The sequence below is a fragment of the Neltuma alba genome, unplaced genomic scaffold (genome assembly GCF_004799145.2).
Source record: "Neltuma alba isolate B1F8T4 unplaced genomic scaffold, ASM479914v2 tig00011441_pilon, whole genome shotgun sequence".
NCBI classification, from domain to species: Eukaryota; Viridiplantae; Streptophyta; class Magnoliopsida; order Fabales; family Fabaceae; genus Neltuma; species Neltuma alba.
Window position 1 is genome coordinate 549,213 of NW_021636123.1, and position 25,730 is coordinate 574,942.

At 31.5% G+C, this 25,730-nt stretch overlaps 2 protein-coding genes across 2 annotated transcripts; both read right to left on the reverse strand.

Annotated features, from left to right (window-relative positions):
* Window positions 1-1,043: 1,043 nt before the first annotated feature.
* LOC114713639 (heat shock 70 kDa protein-like) lies at window positions 1,044-3,177 on the reverse strand. The gene has a single exon (XM_028898308.1). The coding sequence runs from the start codon at window positions 3,169-3,171 to the stop codon at window positions 1,204-1,206; it is 1,968 nt and encodes a 655-aa protein (XP_028754141.1). The 5' UTR covers window positions 3,172-3,177; the 3' UTR covers window positions 1,044-1,203.
* A 6,176-nt stretch (window positions 3,178-9,353) lies between these two features.
* LOC114713642 (heat shock 70 kDa protein-like) lies at window positions 9,354-11,485 on the reverse strand. Its single transcript, XM_028898310.1, has one exon. The coding sequence runs from the start codon at window positions 11,392-11,394 to the stop codon at window positions 9,427-9,429; it is 1,968 nt and encodes a 655-aa protein (XP_028754143.1). The 5' UTR covers window positions 11,395-11,485; the 3' UTR covers window positions 9,354-9,426.
* Window positions 11,486-25,730: the final 14,245 nt, after the last annotated feature.

Below are 25,730 nucleotides of genomic sequence, written 5' to 3' on the forward strand. Positions count from 1 at the left end.
TAAGGTCCCACACAACCACGAAATCATAAGCTAATCCAAACATGCGAGAGGAAACACAACGTGCTTATTTTCTACAAAAAATCATATAGATGAAAAGGTTCCTAAAACATTAAAGAAAATTTGTATTGAACTCGAAAGTCCAACATAAAGGCTCGGTAGCTATTCCCCAGGCAAATCATAGTGCATATCCCGAAAGCAAATTTGGCTTCACCTAAAAACTAGAGGAGCCAACAAACAGGGGAGTAAATGATCCCAATTCCGAAGTAAGCCCTGCTTTTAAACTCATATTTTCTTCTGTTTTTCGTTTTCTTTCACACCCCTTCGCTTGGATTGGATATTGATATTATTGGAATTTTAATTAAAATTACAGAAATACAATGACCATTGTCTAATGATTCTGCAGCGCAATGTGAGAATGGTTGGCATGTTTTGTTTGTAATGTTCAGTTATTAACAAAGAAAATACTTATAGCAACGAGATTTTCAGAGTCTTAAAAGAGAATACCAGCTTATGAACTGCCACATGGTCTGAATTTTTTTTTTTTTAAATTGGAAATGAAATGCTTAAATTGCTCATTCCACTAACAAGACAAAGTTTAAATCTGATATTCCATCACGACCTTTCTGTACTTGACAACAGAATTACCAGACAGGACGGCCTCCTCTTGTACAGGTGTTATGAAGGGAGCAAGTATGATGAAGTCCACAATTTCGTGCCCTCACGCTGGCTTGTTACTTTTCAAGAGTTGCAGAAACGAAACAAAAATCAACAGTGAAACACAAATTCCTAGGCTTGCTAGCTATATTGTGCTTACACGAAACCGTTTGAACACAGGAAAACAAAAATCCTCCTTTCTGTTCTCTCACAGTGAGGAGGTTAGCGAGGAGGAGGATCCTAAATCAGCCCCTGTGCAATTTGGTACTCAGCAGCAAAGTTGAAAGTAGGATATTGAACAGAGGCATTGAAGCTTACTAAGCATATGAGCCACCATACCATTACCGCTATAACTTATCATCTTCTCTGACCAAAATTGAAAGCGGAGATGAAATATTAAATTTTTCATTGAAAACTCAAAATACAAAGTGTACAACTGATGTAACTTTTTTCAGGACCATTCTGAGTACACAGCACAGGACATCACAAGCTTACACCACAAACTCAGTTTAGCAAGACACAGAACAAAACGACAGCCTTGTTGAAAACTCAATCAACTTCTTCAATCTTTGGCCCAGCTCCAGCACCACCAGAGGATGATTTGCTGTAGCCACCGTTAGGCATGCTTGCACCACTGTCCATGGGCACATCGCCACCAGCACCCTGATACATCTTAGCTATTATTGGGTTGCACAACCCTTCCAATTCTTTCAATTCGTCCTCAAATTCATCCACCTCGGCTAATTGGTTCCCGTCAAGCCACTCAATAGTTTCATCAATTGCCTTCTCAATCTTCTGCTTATCTGCTGGATCCAGCTTCCCTGCAAATTTCTCATCCTTGATAGTGTTCCTCATGTTGTAGGCGTAGTTCTCCAGAGAGTTCTTAGCCTCCACCTTCTTCTTCACTTCCTCATCCTGGGCCTTGTACTTCTCTGCCTCCTGCACCATTCTCTCAATTTCTTCTTTGCTCAGTCTTCCTTTGTCGTTGGTGATAGTAATCTTGTTCTTCACTCCTGCCGTTTTATCCTCTGCTGATACATTCAATATGCCATTTGCATCAATGTCAAAACACACATTGATTTGAGGAACTCCTCTTGGTGCTGGAGGGATCCCTGTGAGCTCAAATTTTCCAAGCAAGTTGTTATCCTTAGTTCTTGCCCTCTCTCCCTCATACACCTGAATTAGCACTCCAGGCTGATTGTCAGAGTATGTAGAGAAAATTTGCTCCTTCTTTGTAGGTATTGTTGTGTTTCTCGGGATCAACACCGTCATCACACCTCCTGCAGTTTCAATGCCAAGGCTCAGAGGAGTGACATCAAGTAGAAGCAAGTCTTGAACCTTCTCGTTCCCTTCACCCGTCAGAATTGCAGCTTGCACGGCCGCTCCATAAGCCACAGCTTCATCTGGGTTTATGCTCTTGCATAGCTCTTTGCCATTGAAGAAATCCTGCAGAAGCTGCTGCACTTTTGGAATCCTTGTAGATCCACCAACAAGAACGACCTCATGAACTCTACTCTTGTCAATTTTAGAGTCCCTAAGACATTTCTCCACAGGCTCCATGCATTTTCTAAACAAGTCCATATTCAATTCTTCAAACCTCGCTCTGGTAATTGGAGAGTAGAAATCAATACCTTCGTAGAGGGAATCAATCTCAATTGTCGTCTGAGCCGTTGAAGACAGAGTTCTCTTCGCCCTCTCACAAGCAGTCCTCAGTCTTCTCAGAGCTCTTGCATTGGTGCTGATATCTTTCTTGTGCTTCCTCTTGAACTCCTGCACGAAGTGATTCACGAGCCTATTATCAAAGTCTTCACCTCCTAAGTGAGTATCACCAGCAGTAGCCTTCACCTCGAAGATTCCCTCTTCAATTGTGAGCAATGAAACATCAAAAGTTCCACCTCCAAGGTCAAAGATAAGGACGTTTTGTTCTCCAGACCTTGAAGCCTTTTTGTCCAAACCATAAGCAATGGCTGCCGCGGTAGGCTCATTGATGATTCTCATCACATTAAGCCCTGCAATAGCACCGGCGTCCTTCGTAGCCTGTCTCTGAGAGTCATTGAAATATGCAGGAACGGTAACCACAGCGTTTTTCACCGTTTGACCCAAATATGCCTCTGCGACTTCTTTCATTTTCGTCAACACCATTGAAGAAATCTCTTCAGCGGCAAACTGTTTCTCCTCTCCTTTGTATTGAACCACGATCATAGGCTTATCACCGGGACCAGAGACAACCTTAAACGGCCAGTGCTTCATATCGCTTTGAACGGGAGGGTCGGAGAATCGTCGGCCGATGAGTCGCTTGGCGTCGAAAACAGTGTTCTGTGGGTTCATGGCGACTTGGTTCTTGGCAGCGTCCCCAATGAGACGCTCTGTATCAGTGAAAGCAACATAGGAAGGAGTGGTCCTGTTACCTTGATCATTAGCTATGATCTCAACACGGTCGTTCTGCCAAACACCCACGCAACTGTAGGTGGTGCCGAGGTCAATGCCAACGGCCTTTCCTTCTGTCTTGGCCACCATTGATGCAAGAAAGCTGGGCTCGGACGAAAGGACGATAGAAGTTGGAGATTATGAGAAGAGAAGAAAAAACGAGGATTGAAGTTGACGGTATGTAAAATGCTTGTGATTGGGGATAGACACCGACTTCTTGGAATCAGTTGTGATTGGCAGAGGGGAAGCGGAGGGAAGAAAATATATAGGAAGAAAGAAAGCGGGGAAGAAAATTCGAGAGATTAGTAGAAGCCACGGCTTTGAAGAGAGGATCTTTAAAACTGGAATTAGGTCCAACTAGATTGTTCTGGAGAGAAACGGCTACCGACCAAAATGTTTACTTGTATCCCCTCCGCGCTCCGTTTTCGTATATTTTTTTCCATATTCAATTTTATTTGTTGATCTAATTATTTATTTTATGATTAATAATCATAATATTTTATACTAATAATTAAGTAAATAGCTTTTTTTTTTCCAACCCTCCTGATTTTTTTGTTAAACTTTTATAAATTATAAACTAACATAGATGATGCATATTAGCTATTTTTAATTTAGATTTATATGGGATTTCGATCTAATTTCTTAATTTTAAAAAATATATTTTTAATTATTTAACCGTAGATCTATTAACAAAAATGGTTATATTGAGATCTTAAATATTAATAAAATATTCTTAGATGTTAACATATTCAGTTTAATTTTCAATTTAAGCTTAATTGTTTTAGGATTATTAAATAAAATTAAAAGACTAAATGTATATTTTAGCATTTAATTTACTTATATAAAAAATTACTCCCAATTAAATTATCCTGAAACATTTTAAATAGAAATTACTTTTTCTCCAAATTTTAATGTTTTGATTCAAAAATATTTTCAGCTAAATCGTTGTTGGCCAACTCTACAAAAGAATTTTTTGTAATGCGCCAATATGTTTGTGTGTGTACATATGCTCCTAAGACCGTATAATATAACATACTATAGATATTAAGGATTCATTTGGAATTACTTATGAACATTTTTTCAATTACTACCTCCGGTCCTAATTATAAGAGCTAGTTGACTAATTTGAGAAGATTAAAGAAATAAGTTAAGTTAGTTATTTGTAATAAATATATGTTGTCTTTTCTAAAATATCTTTGCTAATCAAGTGTATTAGTTAAAATTACCATTATTATAAGAACTATTTTAGGAAAAGAATACATAAATATGAGAGATAAAATGAATGAGGGTCTTATATTTAGGATCAAAATAAAAATCAAACGAAGTTTCATATTAAGAACAGGAGGTAGTATTATTTACGAACTACAAAATAAGAATAAGCGAGGAGTTTTGCCTCGACTTATATCAAATATGCTTATAAATAATTCTAACTTTCATTTGGAATGACTTGTAAATATTTTTTCAATTGTTATTTACAAAATTAAAAAAAAAAGCAAAAAATTTTGCTTCAACTTATATAAAATATGCTTATAAATGATTTTAACTATAATTCCAAATGGCACCTAACATAGTGGAGAGAGATATATTACCAAAAAAAAAATAGTGGAGAGAGATACCCAATTTTCCCAAAATGAAGAGGCAAATGTGTTTAAAACCAATCCAGTGGATGGATTGATTTGGCTGGTTTCCAACAGCATATTAAGAGCGTTTTTAAGCCTCCGTTTTGCTTTCTATCCGCTTCCTCTTGACTTATCGTCTTTACCGCAGTCCAAATAATTGAGATTTAATGTATTATAATAATATTAATATGACGCTGACTAATAAAAGAGAGAATTCTAATCAAATCCATCCGAAGTATCTAAATCCAAATCCAGACATATATTTTTAATAAATTCTTAATCAGGAACAAGTTTGTACCTGCTTAATTAAAAATAAAGTTGATTATTTTTTTCCCTTCCAAGTGATTCATCATCTCTTATTATTAATGTTTAAACAAAAAAAACATATAAAAAATTTTCAGTGTTTGAATTTTTGTACATATAACAAAAACCTTTAAAATATTTTAATAAAAAATTTTAAATTCTAATATAAATAGTATTTAAATAAATATGGTTTATTTTCAGGTTGTAAATATTTATTTTAAGATTTTAAAATATTTTAGGGAAAATTCCAGATAAAGCTATTTGAATATACATAATTTCATATTGGGTCCTGAAATTGTCTAAATGACAGAAAGGGTCAATGACCCAATCTGTCATTTCTAAAATTAAGAACAATATAATTGACAATTTTGTCCTCATTTGTATTCATCCACTACAATAATTTAAGAAATTACTATAAGGGTTTAGGTGTTATCTAGATTCATGTAGAGAATAACTATTTATTTTTTTGTAGTCAGGAATGCCCGATAAAAGGTGCCTTGTTTAACTACAACTAATCATGTAATCACTATAACAGTATAAGCATTACCTAGATTTGTTTAGAGAATAACTATTCACTTTTACTTTTATTTGTATTCATTCATTACAATAAGTTAAGGAATCACTATAAGGGTTTATGTGTTACTTAGATTCGTGTAGAGAATAACTATTCATTTTTTTCGTCATCAGGAATACCCCATGAGAAGATGTCTTGTTATTAACTACAACTAATCATATAATCACTATAACAGTATAAGCATTATCTAGATTCATTTGGAGAATAACTACTCACTTTTGCTCAATCATGACAAAATTGTCAATTGCCCTTAATTTTAAAAATGTCAGATTGGGTCAGATTGGGTCATTGACCCTTTCTATCATTTACATAATTCCAGGACCCAATCTGAAATTATGTATATTCGAAAGGCTTTATCTGGGATTTTCCCAATATTTTAATTATAAGAAATATTTAATATTAAATTGCTATAATTTACGTTTTCAGTTGAATCCAACATTGCTAATAAATAAAACTAATGTAGATGATCAGAAATGAAAATAAAAATTTATTTAAAGGCTACCTATATTTCTAATTTAACATTTTTTATTAAAATATTTTTAATAGTTTTAGTTATATATACAAATTTTAAATACTGTAAAATAATTTACATGTTTTGTCCCAAAAAATAATCATAAAAGATAATCAATTTTTTCTTTTAATTAAAGAGGGTCATTCTAGTTATTTAATAATATTCAAAAAATTCTGATTAGGCCTGACAGTCTTATTAAGAATTTGTTAAAAGTGTAAGTCTCAATTTAAAATTTAGATATTTCGGCTGGATTTATTTGGATACTCCCAACCAAAATACATATAATTAAATAAAAATATTTACATCAAATTCTTTATATTTATTATTTCAAGTTCAATAATGTGAAATGCAAAAGATAAAAAGTTAAAAAAAAAATTATAAGATATTTTAATAAAAATCTATAAAAGTGATGTTTTATATTAATTTCTAACAGATTATATATATTTATATATCTAATTTTATCTCTCAAATTTATAATCTTTTCACTCAAAGTATCTTTATTGATTACACATATTATTATTAAGGAGGCTTCCAATCAAATGATAGTTCCAACCCACATAATTAAAGCGTGCAGTTCACAGATAACTAACTAAAATAATTTTATTAATATTTACAAATTAATTATTTAGATTTTATACTCACTCCATTTCAAAACATAAATATCATTTAATCAATTTAAAATTTTCAAAAATCTGTATAAATTAGTTTAGAACAATAAATATATAAGGCATATATATATTTTTCTCAATATACCTTTATTAGTGAAGAGAATAAGTAAAAGAAACAATAATTTTTTTAAAAAAAAAAGAGAATATATGGGATGTACAGGTGATAATATGGAGAGTGTTAGAGGTAAAATTGAAAAAAAAAAATCTAATTACATGATTAGATAAAATTAAATATATTTTACAAGAAAATCAAATCTCTCTAACAAAATTACATTTTGAACCAGAGGCACTATTGAAGTTCGAAGATAGTACCTCCTTCATCTTTTTTATCAGTGAAAAAACACGGGACCGAACTAGCCTGTTCAACCAGAAAATCGGTAACCATTGGTCCGGTTTGATTTAAGTAATGAACCTGGCAAAAACTGAACCAGCATCATCTTGATCAAATTGGTGTAAACCAATGCAAACCAGTGTAAACTGATGATGAATCAATTTGGATGATTATTTTGTTATTAATCCTATTTTTTCTTATTCAACTCCTAATATTTTAATTACTACATATTTGAATGAATTTTAATGATGATTTTGGTATTAATGATTATTAATTTTAGTTATTGAGAAATCAGAAAGATCAAAATTCTCAATGTTACAATCAAATTATTGCTGCATTTCCTTATCTTTTGTTATTAGTGATTAGTAATGTTGTTATATTTTGTTATTTCAATTAAATTCTACTTAATGTCATCGGTTTTGATTCTAGTTTGATCCCAATCTAAACCCTTAAACCACTACCTCAACTGGTTTAGTATCTAGTTTATTTTCTTGTTTCTTATTTGTTATAAGCAACAACTATCATTCTTTCCTTATCCCCTAAATATAAGTAATATTTGTAAGTTGTCTTAAATTTTTGTCACAGATTTTCCATTTTGTTCCCTATTAAAGACTTATTTTGATAGCTAATATATTAGTTTTTTGTTTCACAAAACATCATTTCTTAGATAATACTCCTCCGGTCCTTAATCTAGGACCCAATTCTTGAGTAGGTTTTGATTCTAAATATAAGACTCATTTCTCATATTTATCAATTTTCTCTAAATTACTCCTATGGACACTCTCTCAACCATAATCAAGTAGAAGATGGAGAGGGGGTATTAAGAAAAATAATTATAGTGTTTTAGGAAAAATATGTCACTTTTCTTATAATTAACTAACTTACCTAACTTCTTTAATTTAAACAAATTAGTTACATGGGTCTTATATTAAAGACCGGAGGAGTAAATGTTTTAGAATATTTTAATATAATCTCTCTCCATCACATGTTCTATCTTTATCATAATTTTCTTATTATAATAATTTTTTATTCTCTTTTTTATGTTCTCTCCCGTAAATAAGAGTATTAAAAAAATTTATTTTTCATATATTTATTGTTTTTAACTAACTTTAGTCCACAACAATTAAGAAAATTTAGTCAAAAGCAGTTTATATGGTTAAAATAGCAAAAGCATTATTACTACTTCTCAGTATTACCTGCAATTACAATCAACCCATCTTTGGTTACCCTTAATTCTTTTTCCTAGATAATGTCTCCACAATACTTATTAGTGAGGGTATTTGCGGGGGGGAAAATTTAATACCATTGACTTTCTGCGACTTGTATTTTAGCCGATACCATATATCATAAACCTTTCATAAGGCTCCTTTAAAGCTATAGAATCTCTTTATCCGCAAAATTTGATGTTCAATCGGTCAGTATAGATGTTAGTTTCCCTATCCGCTTGTTTATATGTAATATAACAAACCCGCTTGAAGAGGCTTTTGATATCATACAGTGTTGAACATTAGGAAGCCTAAGATGATATCTCTTAGAATCCGTGCATAATTTATAAAGCTTTTTAAAAGTAATTTTAATATATAAGAAAAATTTTATCTCAACTCATAAATTAGCTTGAAAGACAAAACAATAAATATGTATAATTTAAAAATATTTAATCAACTCGGTTGTCTATGAAGTAGGGGTTATAAAATTCACCCTCTGATCTCATTGTCAAACCCAACCAATCTAAAAGCAAAAATCCTGTTTGAACCTAATGACCCTCAAACCCAGATTAATGAAGATCGAAAAATAAAGGGCATCAACCCAAATAATCCATTATCCTTGTCAATAGAATATAATAAAATTACACACCCAAAAAAAAAAAAACAGAGAAGGAATACAATGAAAAGCTCAGAGTCGTACTGGTAGGTTCAATGTCGTTTCTTGTCGTCCGTTACTTAATACCGCAACTCCGCAAGGAAGGGGGGGAAAAGTAATAAATCATGTGATGTACTATTCATTTTTCTTATTGCTTGCTTTATAGGTTCGTCTGCCAATCACAGTAAGAAAATTGACCAAGTATGTCCAGAATATTAGCCAATAGCTAGAAACATCATGAGCCTCATGTAAGTCCAAGCAAAACATTTTGCCAATATAAACTGTAACATTCAAATGACACAATATTCGAAAACTAAAATCATACAGGAAACATTAGATGCAGTTATTGAGTATTCTTTCACTAACTTGTCAGAATCTGACCCAAATATACCCATGCGCAGCACAAGACACTACCAGTTTAAAATCCAGTGACAGATTTTATGAGAGGAAAATCAATTGAGTAGCACTCCCTTGAACATTTAATCCACTTCTTCAATCTTAGGCCCTGCACCTGAACCACCAGAGGATGATTTGCTGTGGCCACCGTTAGGCATGCTTGCACCACCGTCCATGGGCACATCACCACCGCCACCTTGATACATCTTTGCTATAATTGGGTTGCATAAGCCTTCTAATTCTTTCAGTTTATCCTCAAGTTCATCCACCTCTGCCAGTTGGTTCCTGTCAAGCCACTCAATAGTTTCATCAATTGCCTTCTCAATCTTCTGCTTATCTGCTGGATCCAATTTTCCTGCAAATTTTTCATCCTTGATAGTGTTCCTCATGTTGTAGGCGTAGTTCTCCAGAGAGTTCTTGGCTTCCACCCTCTTCTTCACCTCCTCATCCTCGGCTTTGTACTTCTCTGCCTCCTGCACCATTCTCTCAATTTCTTCTTTGCTCAATCTTCCTTTGTCATTAGTGATTGTGATCTTGTTCTTCACCCCAGCCGTTTTATCCTCTGCTGACACATTCAGTATGCCATTTGCATCGATGTCAAAGCACACATTGATCTGAGGAACTCCTCTTGGTGCTGGAGGGATCCCTGTGAGCTCAAATTTCCCGAGCAAGTTGTTGTCCTTAGTTCTTGCCCTTTCACCTTCATACACCTGAATTAGAACTCCAGGCTGATTATCAGAATATGTAGAGAAAATTTGCTCCTTCTTTGTGGGAATTGTTGTGTTTCTCGGAATCAACACTGTCATCACACCACCTGCAGTTTCAATGCCAAGGCTCAGAGGAGTGACATCGAGCAGAAGCAAGTCTTGAACCTTCTGATTCCCTTCACCAGTCAGAATTGCAGCTTGAACGGCGGCACCATAAGCCACAGCTTCATCTGGATTTATGCTCTTACACAGCTCTTTACCATTGAAGAAATCTTGCAGAAGCTGCTGTACTTTGGGAATCCTCGTAGAACCTCCAACAAGAACAACCTCATGAACTCTGCTCTTGTCAATTTTAGAGTCCCTGAGGCACTTCTCCACAGGCTCCATGCATTTTCTAAACAAGTCCATGTTGAGTTCCTCAAATCTAGCTCTAGTAATTGTAGAGTAAAAATCAATACCTTCGTAGAGGGAATCAATCTCAATTGTCGTCTGCGACGTTGAAGACAGAGTCCTCTTTGCCCTCTCACAAGCAGTCCTCAGTCTTCTTAGAGCCCTTGCATTGGTACTGATATCCTTCTTGTGCTTCCTCTTAAACTCTTGGACGAATTGACTCACAAGCCTATTATCAAAATCTTCACCTCCTAAATGAGTATCACCAGCAGTGGCCTTCACCTCGAAGATTCCCTCTTCAATTGTGAGGAGCGAAACATCAAAAGTTCCACCTCCAAGATCAAAAATGAGAACATTCTGTTCACCAGACCTCGAAGCTTTCTTGTCCAAACCATATGCGATAGCAGCAGCCGTTGGCTCATTGATGATTCTCATCACATTAAGCCCAGCAATAGCCCCTGCGTCTTTCGTAGCCTGTCTCTGAGAATCATTGAAATATGCAGGGACAGTAACCACGGCGTTCTTTATCGTTTGACCCAAATAAGCCTCAGCTACTTCCTTCATTTTAGTCAAAACCATGGAAGAAATTTCTTCGGCCGCAAACTGTTTCTCCTCGCCTTTGTATTGAACAACGATCATTGGCTTGTCGCCTGGACCTGACACAACTTTGAACGGCCAGTGCTTCATATCGCTCTGAACAGAAGGATCGGAGAATCGCCGACCGATGAGTCGCTTGGCGTCAAAGACGGTGTTCTGGGGATTCATAGCGACTTGATTCTTGGCAGCATCTCCGATAAGACGTTCCGTATCAGTGAAAGCAACATAAGAAGGAGTGGTTCTGTTGCCTTGATCATTGGCTATGATCTCAACCCGATCATTCTGCCATACACCCACACAGCTGTAGGTGGTGCCAAGATCAATGCCAATAGCCTTTCCCTCGGTCTTGGAAGCCATTGGAAGAAAACAAAGCTAAGATAACGAGGAAGGAATAATAAAATGTGGGGTTTGTGATTAATGAAGAAGCGGAGAGGAACGAGGTATGAACGTAAAGGATTTGTAACAACGAGTACAAACTAAGGATTCTCAAGATCAATTTTGATGAGTGGAGAAGAAACAGAGGGGAAAATATATACGAAGAAGAGAAGAGTGAGGAAATTTCGAGAGGTTAGTAGAAGAAAGGGCTGCAAAGGTAGATTTTCCAAAACTTGAAAGAGGACCCACCAGAGAGTTCTGGAGAGGTAGCCAACGCTCAACTGATTCAGATTCTTCCTTCCCTCCCTCCCGTTAAGCCGTTATATGAACGTTTATAGTTTTCTTCGATGAGAAGAAAAGTTGGGAGGAAAAAAAAAAAAAAACAAAGTTATACGAACGTTTATAGTTTACTTAAGTGAGAAGAAAAGTTGGAAGAAAAATGAAAATTAAAAAAATATATTATCATCCATCTTGCTTAAATAGACAAGAGAAAATAGGGAAAAAAAATAGGCAATTATCAAAATAATTAAAATATTCTTATCAAAATATATCATATTTAAAATTAAATCAAATTAAATATTGCAATAGAAACATTATACTAACATAAATATCATCAAATAATTTAAAATTAAGTTATTTGGTTTATATATATTTTCAGATTATTATATTTTAAAACCAAATTATTTAATAAAAATGTTTTAAGATAAAAATAAAAAGTGAATACTTTTTTAAATATAATAAAAGAAAATAAATATGGATAGGAAGAAACAATCACAAAAATTTTGTTTTTCTTCTCAAATCTTTCCATATATTAAGAGAAAATTTAGAGAGAAAATAAAACATTGGACTCACTTTATTTTCTTCCTTTCATATTTTTTCTCCTATCCAAATAAGGAAAAACTCATTTCTCCTCATGTTTTCCTCTCTAGTTTTCTTTCCTCCCTAATTTTCTCTCAATCCAAGTAAGGGTTTAGGTTTGGCTATGAATAAAATAATTTTAATTTTATATTTAACATAAATTTTGGTCTTTTAAGTTTGTATTCATTTTAATTTTAATTTCTCAAGTTTCAAACTACAGTTTTTTATTCCTCAAGAGACAAAATATTGTAAGTATTTATTAAATTATAGGAAAAATATTTTATATGAAAACAAACTTAAGAAACCAAAACTAAAATAGTTCAGTATTAGATAGAGTAGAATGAAAGTAACTTAATAAAAAATAAGATAAATTAAATTAAAGGATTAAAGGAATTAAATTGAAATCAAACGAATTTAAGGATGGTTTTAACGCGACAAATCATATTGGACCGAGCCCAATAAATTCCAAATGGCGATCGGTGCGAAGGAAGGATCTAGAAAGCCCATGTATTCAAAACCAGGAACATCTAAAGCCCAAAAGTCACCCCATGGCTTTGCAAACTTTGAAGACCGTGAGTCAACCAAACGGAGGAGAAGTGAACACGTGGAGCAGAACTGTTAAACGTAGAGAAAATCTGGGGCACAGCAAAATCTTTGAAAGGCTTATAATTTTACTGGTCAAAATTACAAAATTTCAATTTCTACTCAAACGACTGCAGCTATATATATATATATATATATGCTTTTATATATTTGCATCAAGTTTTTCTAGTCTCTTAGATTTATAAAGTATATTTTTAATTATTTAATCTTAACACTATTAGTTTCATCCAATAAAAAATGCTAACCCATCAAACTTAAGTGATGAATAGGTGATCACTATAGCAAATTAACTTCCATTTACTTTCAAAAAATTCTGAAATTTTATTACACCTCTTATATTTCTGGGGTGAAAGACATTGATGCCCTTGCGATAAGCTTTTTTCAAATGTTGGCAGAAAAACTTTTTGAAAAAACAAGATCAACTGTTGTTGGAGCTCCGGCCACCAGCATTTGGCCGCTCGGAGAATATATTTGCAAAGATGGGTGAGAGGTTTGGAGCCATGATTTCTTAACACACCATTAGAAAAATTATGACAAGTAAGCCATCAAATCTAATTAATTATATAATGCAAAGAAAGAAAAATATAAGAGTTAGTTAACTAATTTGAATAAATTAAAAAAATTGGTTAAGTTAGTTTTTTCTAAAATATCTTTGCTAATTAAATATATTGGCTAGAACTGTTATTATTATAAGGACCATCTTAAAAAAAAAAGAATAAATATGAGAGATAAAATAAATTGGAGTCTTATATTTAGGAGCAAAATAAAAGTAAACAAGCTCTTATATTAAGGATTGGGGGTAGTATATAACAAAAGAAAATGATGAAATAGTATAAAACTATAATATAAGTAAGCAAGTCAAATTAAAAAAATAGCAACTAAAATTAAGCAATTAGCATTATAAGGAACAAAAAACCGGACCGAACACTAAACCAGTTAAGATAGTGATTCAAGAGTTAATGGAACAGATTGGGGTCAAATCGGTCACATTAAAATAATAAAATTTAATTAAAAATAAAAAATATAACAATTAATAATCACTAATAACAAAATATAAGAAATACAACAATAATTTGATTGTAACAATAAAAAAATTACAATAACATTGAGAATTTTGATCTTTATGATTCCTCAATAACTAAAGTTAATAATCATTAATACCAAAATCATCATTAAAATTCACTTAAATATATAATGACTAAAATATTAGGAGTTGGATGAGAAAAAATATGACCAATAGCAAAATAATAATCCAAACCTGTTTATACCGATTTTTGCCGGTTCACACCGGTTTGATACTGGTTCAGTTTCTGACCGATTTATTGTTTAAACCAACTGAACTACTGGCCAGTTCATTGGTTTTCTGATTAAATTGACCAATTCTGTCTGATTTTTTTTTTCCACTGATTAACAAAAACAAAAAACAACGTAGTTAACCTAGAAAATGGAAAGAGGCCCAAGGCGCAGTGTTCCAGCAATTGGCAAAATGCTATGGGGAATGGGTGGCGAATGGCGTGGGAGAAGTCACATTTGATGACTGGCATGAGGGTTCAGACGAGACGCGGGAGGGACGCGCACCCCAATAACTCCATATGGCTCACACTCAAAATGCGTGTCACCTTTGCGTTCCCAATGCCCAGTCGCATATTTCTTCCATGCTCATGCTATGCCAGTTCTCCGCTTCACTACGCCAGTTGACTAGAAAGTTATTTGTCATTTAAAATTATACCACCCTCGCCCCTAGACACAAAGACAGACATCACATTTGAAATTGCACAGAAAAATTCTATGGAAAAAAAAAACGAAAACAACTTCTATCTTATTTATCAAAGAATACGTTCTAAAAAATCATTTATATTAAGCATAGGGTGTAATAATATATAATACTCCCACCATTTTTATTTATCGGAAAACTTTTGGAATGTGATTTTATTCTCATTTATAAGATATAATTAATATTTGTCTAAGTATTTATTGTAATTTTTTAAGTTATTTTCTTATTAAGTGGGAGCGATAGTAAATGAGCTAATTTAGTCAAATTCTTGGGTATCATCAGAAAAAATTCTCTCACTTACGTATTTAAAGTATACTCTTTTCTTTCTTTTCCATAAGTTACAAACAAAATAATCAAGTAAATTATTCTTTTTGTCCTTACTCATACTGAATTAGTAAGAGATTATATTAAAAATAAATTAAAGATAACAGATATATTAATTTTAGTTAGAGGGTAATTTTGAATACTAGCGATAATTTTTCACAATTTTAATGATACAGACTACTCTTACTACATTTTTTAATTATTGAGAAGTAGTTAAAAATATCTTATATTAAGGACTATTTTTTTGTTTGCCTACCAAAAAAAGTCAGCTTTATTAATTTTTAAAAAAAAGGTACAATCACCAAATGCCGCACTCACAGAGAAAAAAGAAGTCTCAAAATCTGTGATGCAACCTAAAAGCGAAAACACAACAAAACAAAAATAAACCCGCAAAGAAAACAACAGCAGGACAGAAAACAAAAATTACAGGACAAGCAACCAGAGAAAACATTGGCCAATACCACAGCGATCCCCAACACCAATCCTTGAAATTGATCTTATTTTGATTTTGATCTTGGAATTTTGAAACCTGTGATTTTAGTTCTTTAAACTTTATTCTAGGGACCAAAATATTATTCGAGAGATTGAAAATCCTTGTACGGACCAAAATAAAATTAAATTTCAGGGATCAAACCTAATGACTTCAAATTTCATAAATTAAATCACAACGAAGTCAAATCTCAAAAGCTAAAGACTATGTTACTGCATTAGTAGCTGAGATTAATAATTAGTCTACCTTTAATATTGAGAACAATAAAGTTAGACTCCTTTCAATTAAGTTGTTGCGCGCGCGCGCACACACAAAGGTTTAAATATTTAAAGTCTAGACCACTTATTTAAATAGTAGAGTTAGTGTCTCTGTTACTCATTCTAACTGGTATTTAATACAATTTTTTATTTGAAAATAAATCTTCTTAATTTTATTTTTTAACATTATCATTCATAATTATATATATGTTAAAATATGAGACATGCTCGAAGCTAGATATACATACTAATGAAGACCATCTAGTTTGCAATAATATCTTGGTTTTTTTTTAAACCTTCATGTATAATATCTTGGTTTCAAACTCAATCAGTGAAGTCTTTTTTAATATTGTCATAATTAAACGCTGACATGCTTGATCCAATTACAGAATGAAACATTTCTCTTTTTTCTTGTTTCTGGCCAAGCAGAATAAAACATTTTGGGCACTGGTAAATTTGATCTAAATTGTCAACCTTAAATTAATAGTAGTTTAATAATGAAAGTAATAATAACATTGATAGTAGGAGTAATAATAACATAACAACATCACACCATGTTAGAAAAATAATTAAACAATATTGAAAGCAATAAGAAACATTGCGATGTGCGAACAGTCTTACACGCTCCACTAATACTGATGACCAAAGCATTCTTATATTACTACCTGTTTTGTTAATTCCTGTTTAGCTTCATTAATTATTAGTTTAGTGCTAATGAACACGAAAGCACATTCATTGTGGTCCATTAACAGGACCAAGGCTCTCTGAGGATTCCACGTCGATCACTTGTGCATCATTCCATTAGAATTGCAGATTACTTTTATGATTTCTCTCCCACTTTCTCTCTGTAGAAAGCAGGAAGTATCCGAGTGATAGGTGGAGACTAATCCTCCTAAAGGGTTTAAATTACCAAAATGAGTTTTACCTTTCCCGACAAAGTCTTTTCTATGCACGCGATCTTGTTTGAACTCAGGACATCATATTTAAGAAACCTAGTCATCTACCAACTATGCCGAGTTTTGCTGGTTCTTTCTCTCTTTATATATTTGTACTTCTTTGGTCCTGTTTATAGAGTATAGAGGGAAAAAAAATTTGATCTTAAAAGTAGAGAGAGAAAACTTTTATATCAATGTACAATTTATCCTTATTTATTATTGTGTTGACTTTGTTCTCATTGAGTATAATGTATACTACTTCCAATTCTGAATATAAGACCTTGTTTGTTGTCTAATTTGTACTATAAATTAAGTCTTATAGGACCAGATGTAATATTAAATAAGGATAAAGTTAAAAAGTTATTAAAATAAAAATAGTATATATTATAGGTTTTATATATCTCTCTCTCTATATAGTCCTCTAGTCCCATTTATAGGATAGAAAGAAGAATTTTTTGGTCCTATTTATAAGATAAAATTTTTTTAATATATATGTATAATTTAACTTTTCATTTATTATTATGTTAACTTTATTTTTATGAAATATAATATATATTAAAATAGAATAAAGTTGAAAAGTTGTTGATTGCACAAATTCATCTGTAGTTACTTATACAGTTAAAAAAAATCCTATAACTTAGTAATAGTTACTTTAAAGAAAAATTGACTGTAATTCTACGAAGACTATATTATTGCAAATACACATCTTATTATATTAAGGCTGATTATATGAATCGTATCACCTAATTATACTTCATCAATAATAAAATTTTTACATATTTTATTTATTGATATGTTTTATTTGGTAACTTTCTTAAATGGCATTCTTATCTTTCTCTATTTTCTTAGATTTATAGAGACAAAGACTTGTTCATTTTCATTTAAGAAGATTATATAGTATATTTTCGTTTAATCGGAGAAAATTTAAGTCATATATGTCTTATATAATTTGAATTCTTAAAAAAGTTTTGTTTTGAATTTAACAAAGTAATGTCCTTAAGAAGATATGATTTTTCCCTATTACTTTTTATTCCCTGATGACGTGTTTGGCCCATATGGTAAGTATCACGAGTTACTAAATTTACTAGTTTAACTCTTTTTTTATTAGTTGGCGGGAAAAAAAAACTGGTTTTTTATTGGTAAGTATTTTCCCAATACCAAAGTTATTTTATATGTGAAAATTATTTCCTTTTAATCTTTATCCTCAATTAATGTCACGAGAAAGAGTAACTTGTGAATACTAATAATCCAATAGATAATTTAGATTTGCTATAAAAAGTATTTTAGAAACTTATATGTATGACAAAAGAAACCCGGAGTATTTATTAAACACAAGTTCCTCTATAATTTGCTATAAACTAGTTAAGTTGATTTAAGAAATTTTCCCTGCAAATAGGTAATAATCCTTCTGGTCTTAGATATATTCTCCTATCCACAATATAAGTCACTTTAACCAATTAATTTATTAAAATCAAGAAATGATAGTTAATTCATTAAATATATCTCAAATTGAAAATTTTAATTTTTTTTAACTTTGCTCATATTAAATAAGGGTGAAAAGAAAAATACAAGGAATTGCATTATTCAAGCATTAATTATATGAACAAAATACATAAACATTAATTGCGCTCCAATTGGTTTATATTTTGGACCAAATCATCATTCATTTATCTAGAAGTGACTTATATTGTGAACTAGAGTAACTATAAGATATATATATATATATATATTTTTGGGATATTTATGTAATTCAATTATTTGTGTCTTATATATAAGATGGGATGGAATAAATATAATACGTACTAGTTTTAGAAAACACGTAACGATTTTTTTTTGGGTAAAATCCTTTCCAACATAATGATGAGAATATAGATTTCATACAAGAGCAACATGAACCTGAACAAACGCAACTACTAAAACTTTTGAAATTTATTTAATTAATTCTCGTAATTGCAATATAAAATAAAAGAGGGCACTAACAGACGAAATTTTCTGATATTATTAAATAATAGGATATGGACCCAAATGCCCTTTGGAGTTTGGCCGTGTGGAGTTCGTGTAGACGCCTCAAAAAGGACCAGAACGATGTAACTTCATTCCACTGAACTTATATAAGTCGAGCTCTGTACGATACAAGTTTTAGCAGCTCAAGCTGTGTCTTCAGTTCAAACCTTCTGAATCAGCCATTTTAGTCATTCTTGAGCTGCTTTAATGGATTCTGCGAGGTCACCGAACAGTGAAAATGGAGAGATGTGTGATCGAGTGGGTCATAGAAATAGAATTAGGGTTTACTCATCAGTTAATTATAGACGAAGAATGAGAAGAAGGTCGTCCACGACACTGAAGTGTTGTCACTGTGTTCCTCGTTGTCCAAGTCTTTTGCAGAGGTTAGTGTCTCTTCTTCTTCACACGTTTTAGTAATTTGCAGTGAATATAGTCTAAATAAATTTGATTTGAATGGTTTGAAATTTTAATTAATTTATTATTTTACCTTTCATGTCTTGAGAGACTAATCATACATATGATTTTATTTAATTTTTTATTTAATTATATTATGATTTACTTTGTAATTGGTCCCCTTAAAATTTGTAAAACTTTTAATTTCTTTTCTATTGTAAAAATTTTAAATGTCAAGGTTGAAACCTGAGTAGTGGCTTGCTTCTTTTAAGATATATAATAGTATTAACATTTTACAATATATATAATTTTGAACTATCTAAATCAAATATCTAAATGATCTAATTGCACGTCGTGTATATACTAGACATGCTGTTATTTCCTTTAATAATGCTTTCACGTATACTTACGCACGGGTTCATAGGCTTCATGCATGCAAATTAACTCTCAAATGTTGAAGTAAAACAAAATTGGCTGACGAATCATTGATTTTTTTGAAATGCGTAGTAGTTGGCCATTTCTTACAATTAGTGTTTCCATTCAAGATAATTTTTATATTCTTATTTTCACTTAAAGGAATATAGGAATTTCAGTTTCCAGACTCTTGCATGTATATATACTCCTCCGGTCCTAAATATAAGACCTTTATATACATTAGTATAATAGTCTTATATTTAGGACCGGAGGAGTATATAAATAGATAAGCCTCGCCTATAATTTTATATTAAAAACATTTATTCATAAATGTTATTTAATAATCTATATTTCCTTTAAGGGAATTTTTTTTAATATGAAATTCCAATATATAATTGATGAGTAAACAGTCTGGTGTTTTGATCATAAACAATAAGTGTTAACACATAAAGGTTCAAATTTTGAGCTTTTGTTCAGAGTTTCATTCTACTTTGTACATATAAACCAAACAAATGATTTACTAAACTGTGAGGCTTTTGTTTGTTTATGATTAAAGCTCGAACGAGTTCTTGTCCACAATTCCAAGCCACGCAGTGTTCATATTTCTGAATCCTTTAATGGTGGATCTGCTTCAACTGGATTATCAGAGCAAGAAGGCGAGCCCTTTTGAGATCCACGCGCCGACCATGTGGATCTTCTTTGTGGCTACCTGCATGCACTGTCTAGGGCTTGCGTTTGAGATGAAGATACAAACATCTGGTTCTGTCTGCTGCAGAATCTTCACCAACCTCGTTCTATTCGCCGGAGCTCTCTCCTCCATCGCCCTCGCCTCCATCTTCCTCCCGCCGGCTCTCGGCTGGGTTTGTCTCGGCCTCTGGACCCTCTTGCCCTTCACTGTGGGCTTCCCATTGCTTGTTTCTGCTCTCAAACGGCTATGTGAAAAAGTTATGGAGTTTTTCAAATGCTTCACTGCAGAGAAGATTTGCCTTCCAAAATAATAAACATGATCATTGCAGTTTTATCAGATTTCTCTGAAAAGACAATATATATGGTCATTGTTTCATCTATTTTGGCTCGCTGTGCCTCTACATCATCGGTTTTTGCTGTGCTTTGTGATGTTGATCCGCTAGAGATATAATAAATTGAATCTCGTGCAGTAGTGTGTGTGTTTGGAGGGATTTGGACTTATCAAGAAGAGCATTCAATTAAATACAATAAGAGTTTTTTACTTTTTAATTGTATTGTTCAGTTAATTCAAACGGATAGTTGAAATAGACTCTTACTATAAATATCACTTTCTTACACTAAGTCTGCTTTTTATTCAATTTAAATAGGTTTGCTGAGACATATTACCTTGGTTCTTAAAATAAAAACTAGTTTAATATTTAATTTCATCATAAATATACGATCCTAATCCATTTTATCTCTCATGCTTATCTATTTTTTCTAAAAGTGGTCTTTGTAGTAGTTGGTAATTATATCTAATACTCATGATTAATAAGGGTATTTTAGGAAAGACAACAACTATTTATTACAAATATATAAATAACTTAACTAATTTCTTTAATCTACTCAAATTAGTCAACCAGCTCTTATATTAAAAACCGGAGATAGTAATTCATATATAATACTTACAAAAGAAAAAGTATAAATTGATTCAACAAAAAATTAAAATAATGCAATTTACCATTGGTGTACGTGCCAGGACAAAAAGGGTCTCTAATGTCAAGGGTATAATCAATGTATTTTCGTTAAGCTATTGGTGGGTACTTTCACGGTGGTTTCCTTAGGTGAGAAATAGTAATATTAATCCAATAAGTTATGATTACCATCGTACACTTTTCTGAGTTTCTCCCATAAGACTCCTAACACGTTATTTATTGTTTTCATTACGAGATAATTAAATTCTAGTTAGGATATATTAAAAAAAAGATGAGTATAAGATTTTCAAAATCCTAATTTATTAACTTCCTGACCACCTGAACCAAATCCGTCCAAAAGTAATCCGTAAATCGTAAGAAGGAAAAGGAATTTTGACTACTGCATTATTTATTTTCACATCTTTGAAAATGCCAAGTTTTGACTGAAGGCTCAAAGACTAATTGTAAGCACCTTAACTTGAGTTTAGGTATTGAAAGATTTCCATTATCCAAAGGCACTGCGATTTGATTTTGTGCCCCACAATATCACCGGAGAAAAAAAATAATTAGCAGCTGAATAATTAATTCATGTACGCATGATTTTCAAGCATTTTAATTTTAAAAAAATCTTAGATCTTATTAATTCTGTACTGAAATTTAATAATTTAATAATTTTATCCCTATTTAATATACAATATAATCTGCATCAAAAATACAAAGTATATATGATAATAAATGAAGGGAAAAATTATACATTAAGTAAAAAATTTAATGATGCAAATTATATATAGGACCAAAAAAAAACTTCACTGCCAAATGAGTGTATTTGATCTTCTTATTTCAAAATAAATAGAAACTTAGGATTGAAATCAAAATCTACATAATTTCACACAACACACATTGAGATGACATTATACATCTACATGCATTGCAAATATACTGCCTGAAATGATATTCATGTAGAAAAAGAAGAGTAGTTGAAGTGTTTCTTAGTTGAAACTATGTGGAGATGTCCCCATTCAGCTTAATTGGAGGACTAACAATATCATGGCTATAAATGATAGTGGGATAAACTTGGTGATGTGCTAATTAACCATTAGGGTCCCTCTGACTTGATCATGTATGCATTTTTGAACTACTTATTCTAGTTCTAAACCTAAGATTTGATAGTAAGGTTTGTTTTTTTTTGTCATAAATGTAAGACCTTAATCGATTTTATCATTTAAATTCATGACTTTTTTTTTCTACACTCTTCATGTGAATTGCATATATTGAGAGGGCTTTCCATCAAATGAGTAATTTTCAATGCAAATTAATAGAACAAATACTTTAGAAAAATCAGCATATTTTTTAACAATAACTATGTAAACTAATTTTTTAATCTCTATAAATTAGTTATATAACTCATACATTTAAAATCAGAGGATGTAAGTTGCAATACCATCTGCATATGTTGAGGCAAAGCTTCAATGAATCATAGAAGGCAATTAATTAATCTCTAAATCAAATATTTACAAAGGATTTTCATGGGAACGATCATAAGTCATGCTGTGAACGTGTAATCTTTTGAAGTATATGTCATCATTTCTTCATATAATAGTGTTATATATCTTGTGGCTTAGGGGGAAAAGCATTCTAAAAAGTTTCAGATGTCGTTTGGCACACCTAATCTCAACTTAAAGTGCTTACATTAAATTATTGGTTTCACGCTCCCATATATATATATATATATATATATATATATATGTGTGTGTATAGTTTACTTAGCTTAGGTATGAAATAAAATCCATTATTAATTGATGATTGCCCATACACACTTCTCTCCAATAAAAAGGAAACGGGGTGAATAATAACTAGATTTTTTAATACATTAGGACAAATATGAGCACAACATATCCAAATTAAAATCATAATAAACCACTATGGCCATATAAACTAAGTTAAGTAACATCACTATCTTTTAGTATATATAAAGAACTGGAAAGTATTGATGACTTGAAAAGTTATTCGGGGAAAAAAAACATGAATTTTGACTGCATTATTATTATTCGCATATCTTTTAAAGTCCCTTGTTGACTGCAAGTTCAAAGCGGTTTATGAGCATTTTTTAAGGTGACTTGAGCATATCAATTATTTTCTCTCTCTTGTGTTTGGTGAGATTAGGGAGTAATTAAATTAAAATCACCAAATAGAATCAGGCTTAATCTTTGACTGGCCATTTATGCTGCTTCAATATATTCCTGCTGTAAAATGAGCCATGTGTCATCTAGCATTATTCATACTTCTTCTTTTGGTGTTAGGTTGGGTATTAAAAGTTTCCATTATACTCTCATCATTTTCTTTTTATTGGTCACTTTCTTTTTTGAAAAAAAATTTTCTATTTATTTATCATAAGTTCAAGGCAACACTAATGTTTTTTCCACTTATATCCTTACCCATGATTGAGCACAATTCTCAACCAAAGAATTACTACCTACCTAGCTTACTACATTTAATTAATAAGGGCATATTAATTAGGAGAAGTAGAAGAAATTTCAACATATCAATTATATTTTTTTAAATTTATGTGTAGAAACCTTGAACGATAGATAAGAAAAACAGGAAGTATATTCCAAAAAAGGGACTACATATATAGAGGGCGCTTGTGATTTTGTAACACTCCACCAAAAGAAAATTTTGCAGCTCAATTAATTGACATACAACTTCACAGCATTTTAGATATATGGTTTCCATCTTGAATTGACTTGTCATCTCAATCCTCATTCAATTTAGGGGAGCAATATATATACATATACATATACATCTATATATATATATATATATATATAAACTTGGCTAATGGGTTTATCTGTGGGATGAACTTGTTGTAAAAAAAATCGAGAGAGACAGATAAATAGATATATAGGATTCATGCCCATTTTATGTATCTATCCCTCTTTTTATACTATTGAACTATTATCACATAGAAATAGAATTAATTGACGCAACTGACATGAACTTCAAATAATTAGTTGGTTATAATTAACCAATCTTTTAAGTTTATATAGGAAAGAAAGCATTATCTAATTAAATCAACTTATGTCATATTTGGTATGAATGAAATGAATTCAAAAAAGAGAGATAGAGTTTTTTTTTTTAAAAAAAAAAATCTTGATGTGGTTGGTGCACATTATCGAAGTTACAAAAGAATTGATACATAACCCCCTCACACATACTCCCTCGATCCTTATTATAAGTTTTGAATAACTAATTTGAAAATAATGAATAAATAGTTAAAGTTAGTTAAAAATAATAAATAGTTTAGAAATAGACTTTTTTTATTTTCAAATTTGCCCTTATAGTAATAAATGAGAAAAAATGATTAAAGAGAATGTTTTGGGAAATATGATAAAAGAGAAATAACTAAGGGCAAGTTACGGGTTAAGACAGTAGATTAAGATTCAATGGGTTAAACAAAGTCAACCTGAGAGTCAAATCGATAAGAAATAAAAAAATAAAAAATAATTTAAATGTTTATATCACACCATCCAAGGACTCAACATTAGTTAAATAACTTAAATCTCTAATAAAATAATCATATACTAACAATTTCTCTCTAACCTTCTATACAACTCCTTTGACAAATTGAAATCTTAACATCATACTACCAAAATCACTAAATATTCATCCTAGCAAAATATCAAAATAGATCTATGATAACAAAATATCCCTCCCTACAATCCTTCAATTACTAAGTAATAATTATTAACTGCCTAAAAAAAAAAAAGTTTTTCATCAAAATAGTTTTTTTTTGGGGGGGGGGGAAGCAAAATGCAGCTGGGTTAACCTGCCCACCTAGTCGAGTTAACCTAGCCACTACCCTAATGGTCCAGGTCATCTCGGGTCAAATTTGTCCCATTAATATTGGTTGACCAGACTGGCTGGGTGACTAGTTCACTAGTTTTTGGTATGGTTTTCAATACAGTGATTAAGGGTAATATTAGAAAAAATATATTAAATATCAAGGCAAACGCAAATTGAAATTTATAAAATAAACCATATCTCTTACCAAATTTAAATCTTATAAATAGGACCAAAAGGAGTATAATATAAGGCCTTAGGAATTCTTCACATGGGTTAAGGAAATGTGCTTTCTATTAAAAAAATGTATTGTTAATTTTTTTCAATTTATAAAATATTTTAACTTTTCTATCCCTTCTTAATTCAACTTTCTCCACATTTTAAAAAGTAAGGATTGTTTTAAAAATGTCATTTCTCTTGGATTGGGATACTATGAAAAATTTTATCTGAGAAGCGATCTAAATCAAAGTATCAATACTTATTAATGTATGATAAATTTGTAAAATACTAACACTTTCTGTGTATAAAAATTTATAAAGTCATTTTCACCAATAATTTTAGTGGGAGACTTTTTCCAATTTTCCGTTTCTCTTATGAATATTAACCTTCTATTTTATACTCCCCCTAGTTCTATTTATAAGTTTCAAATTTAGGAAAAAGTGTGATCTATTTTATAAGGTTTAATTTGGGTTTGTCTTAATATTTAATGTATTTTTTTAATGTTACGATTAATTATTTCTCTCTTATCACATTTCTCTATTACACATTCTCTTTCATCCTTTTTCT

Coding starts and splice junctions, on each gene's coding strand:
- LOC114713639 (XM_028898308.1), bottom strand. CDS start 3,171: ATGGTGGCCAAGACAGAAGGAAAGGCCGTTGGCATTGACCTCGGCACC.
- LOC114713642 (XM_028898310.1), bottom strand. CDS start 11,394: ATGGCTTCCAAGACCGAGGGAAAGGCTATTGGCATTGATCTTGGCACC.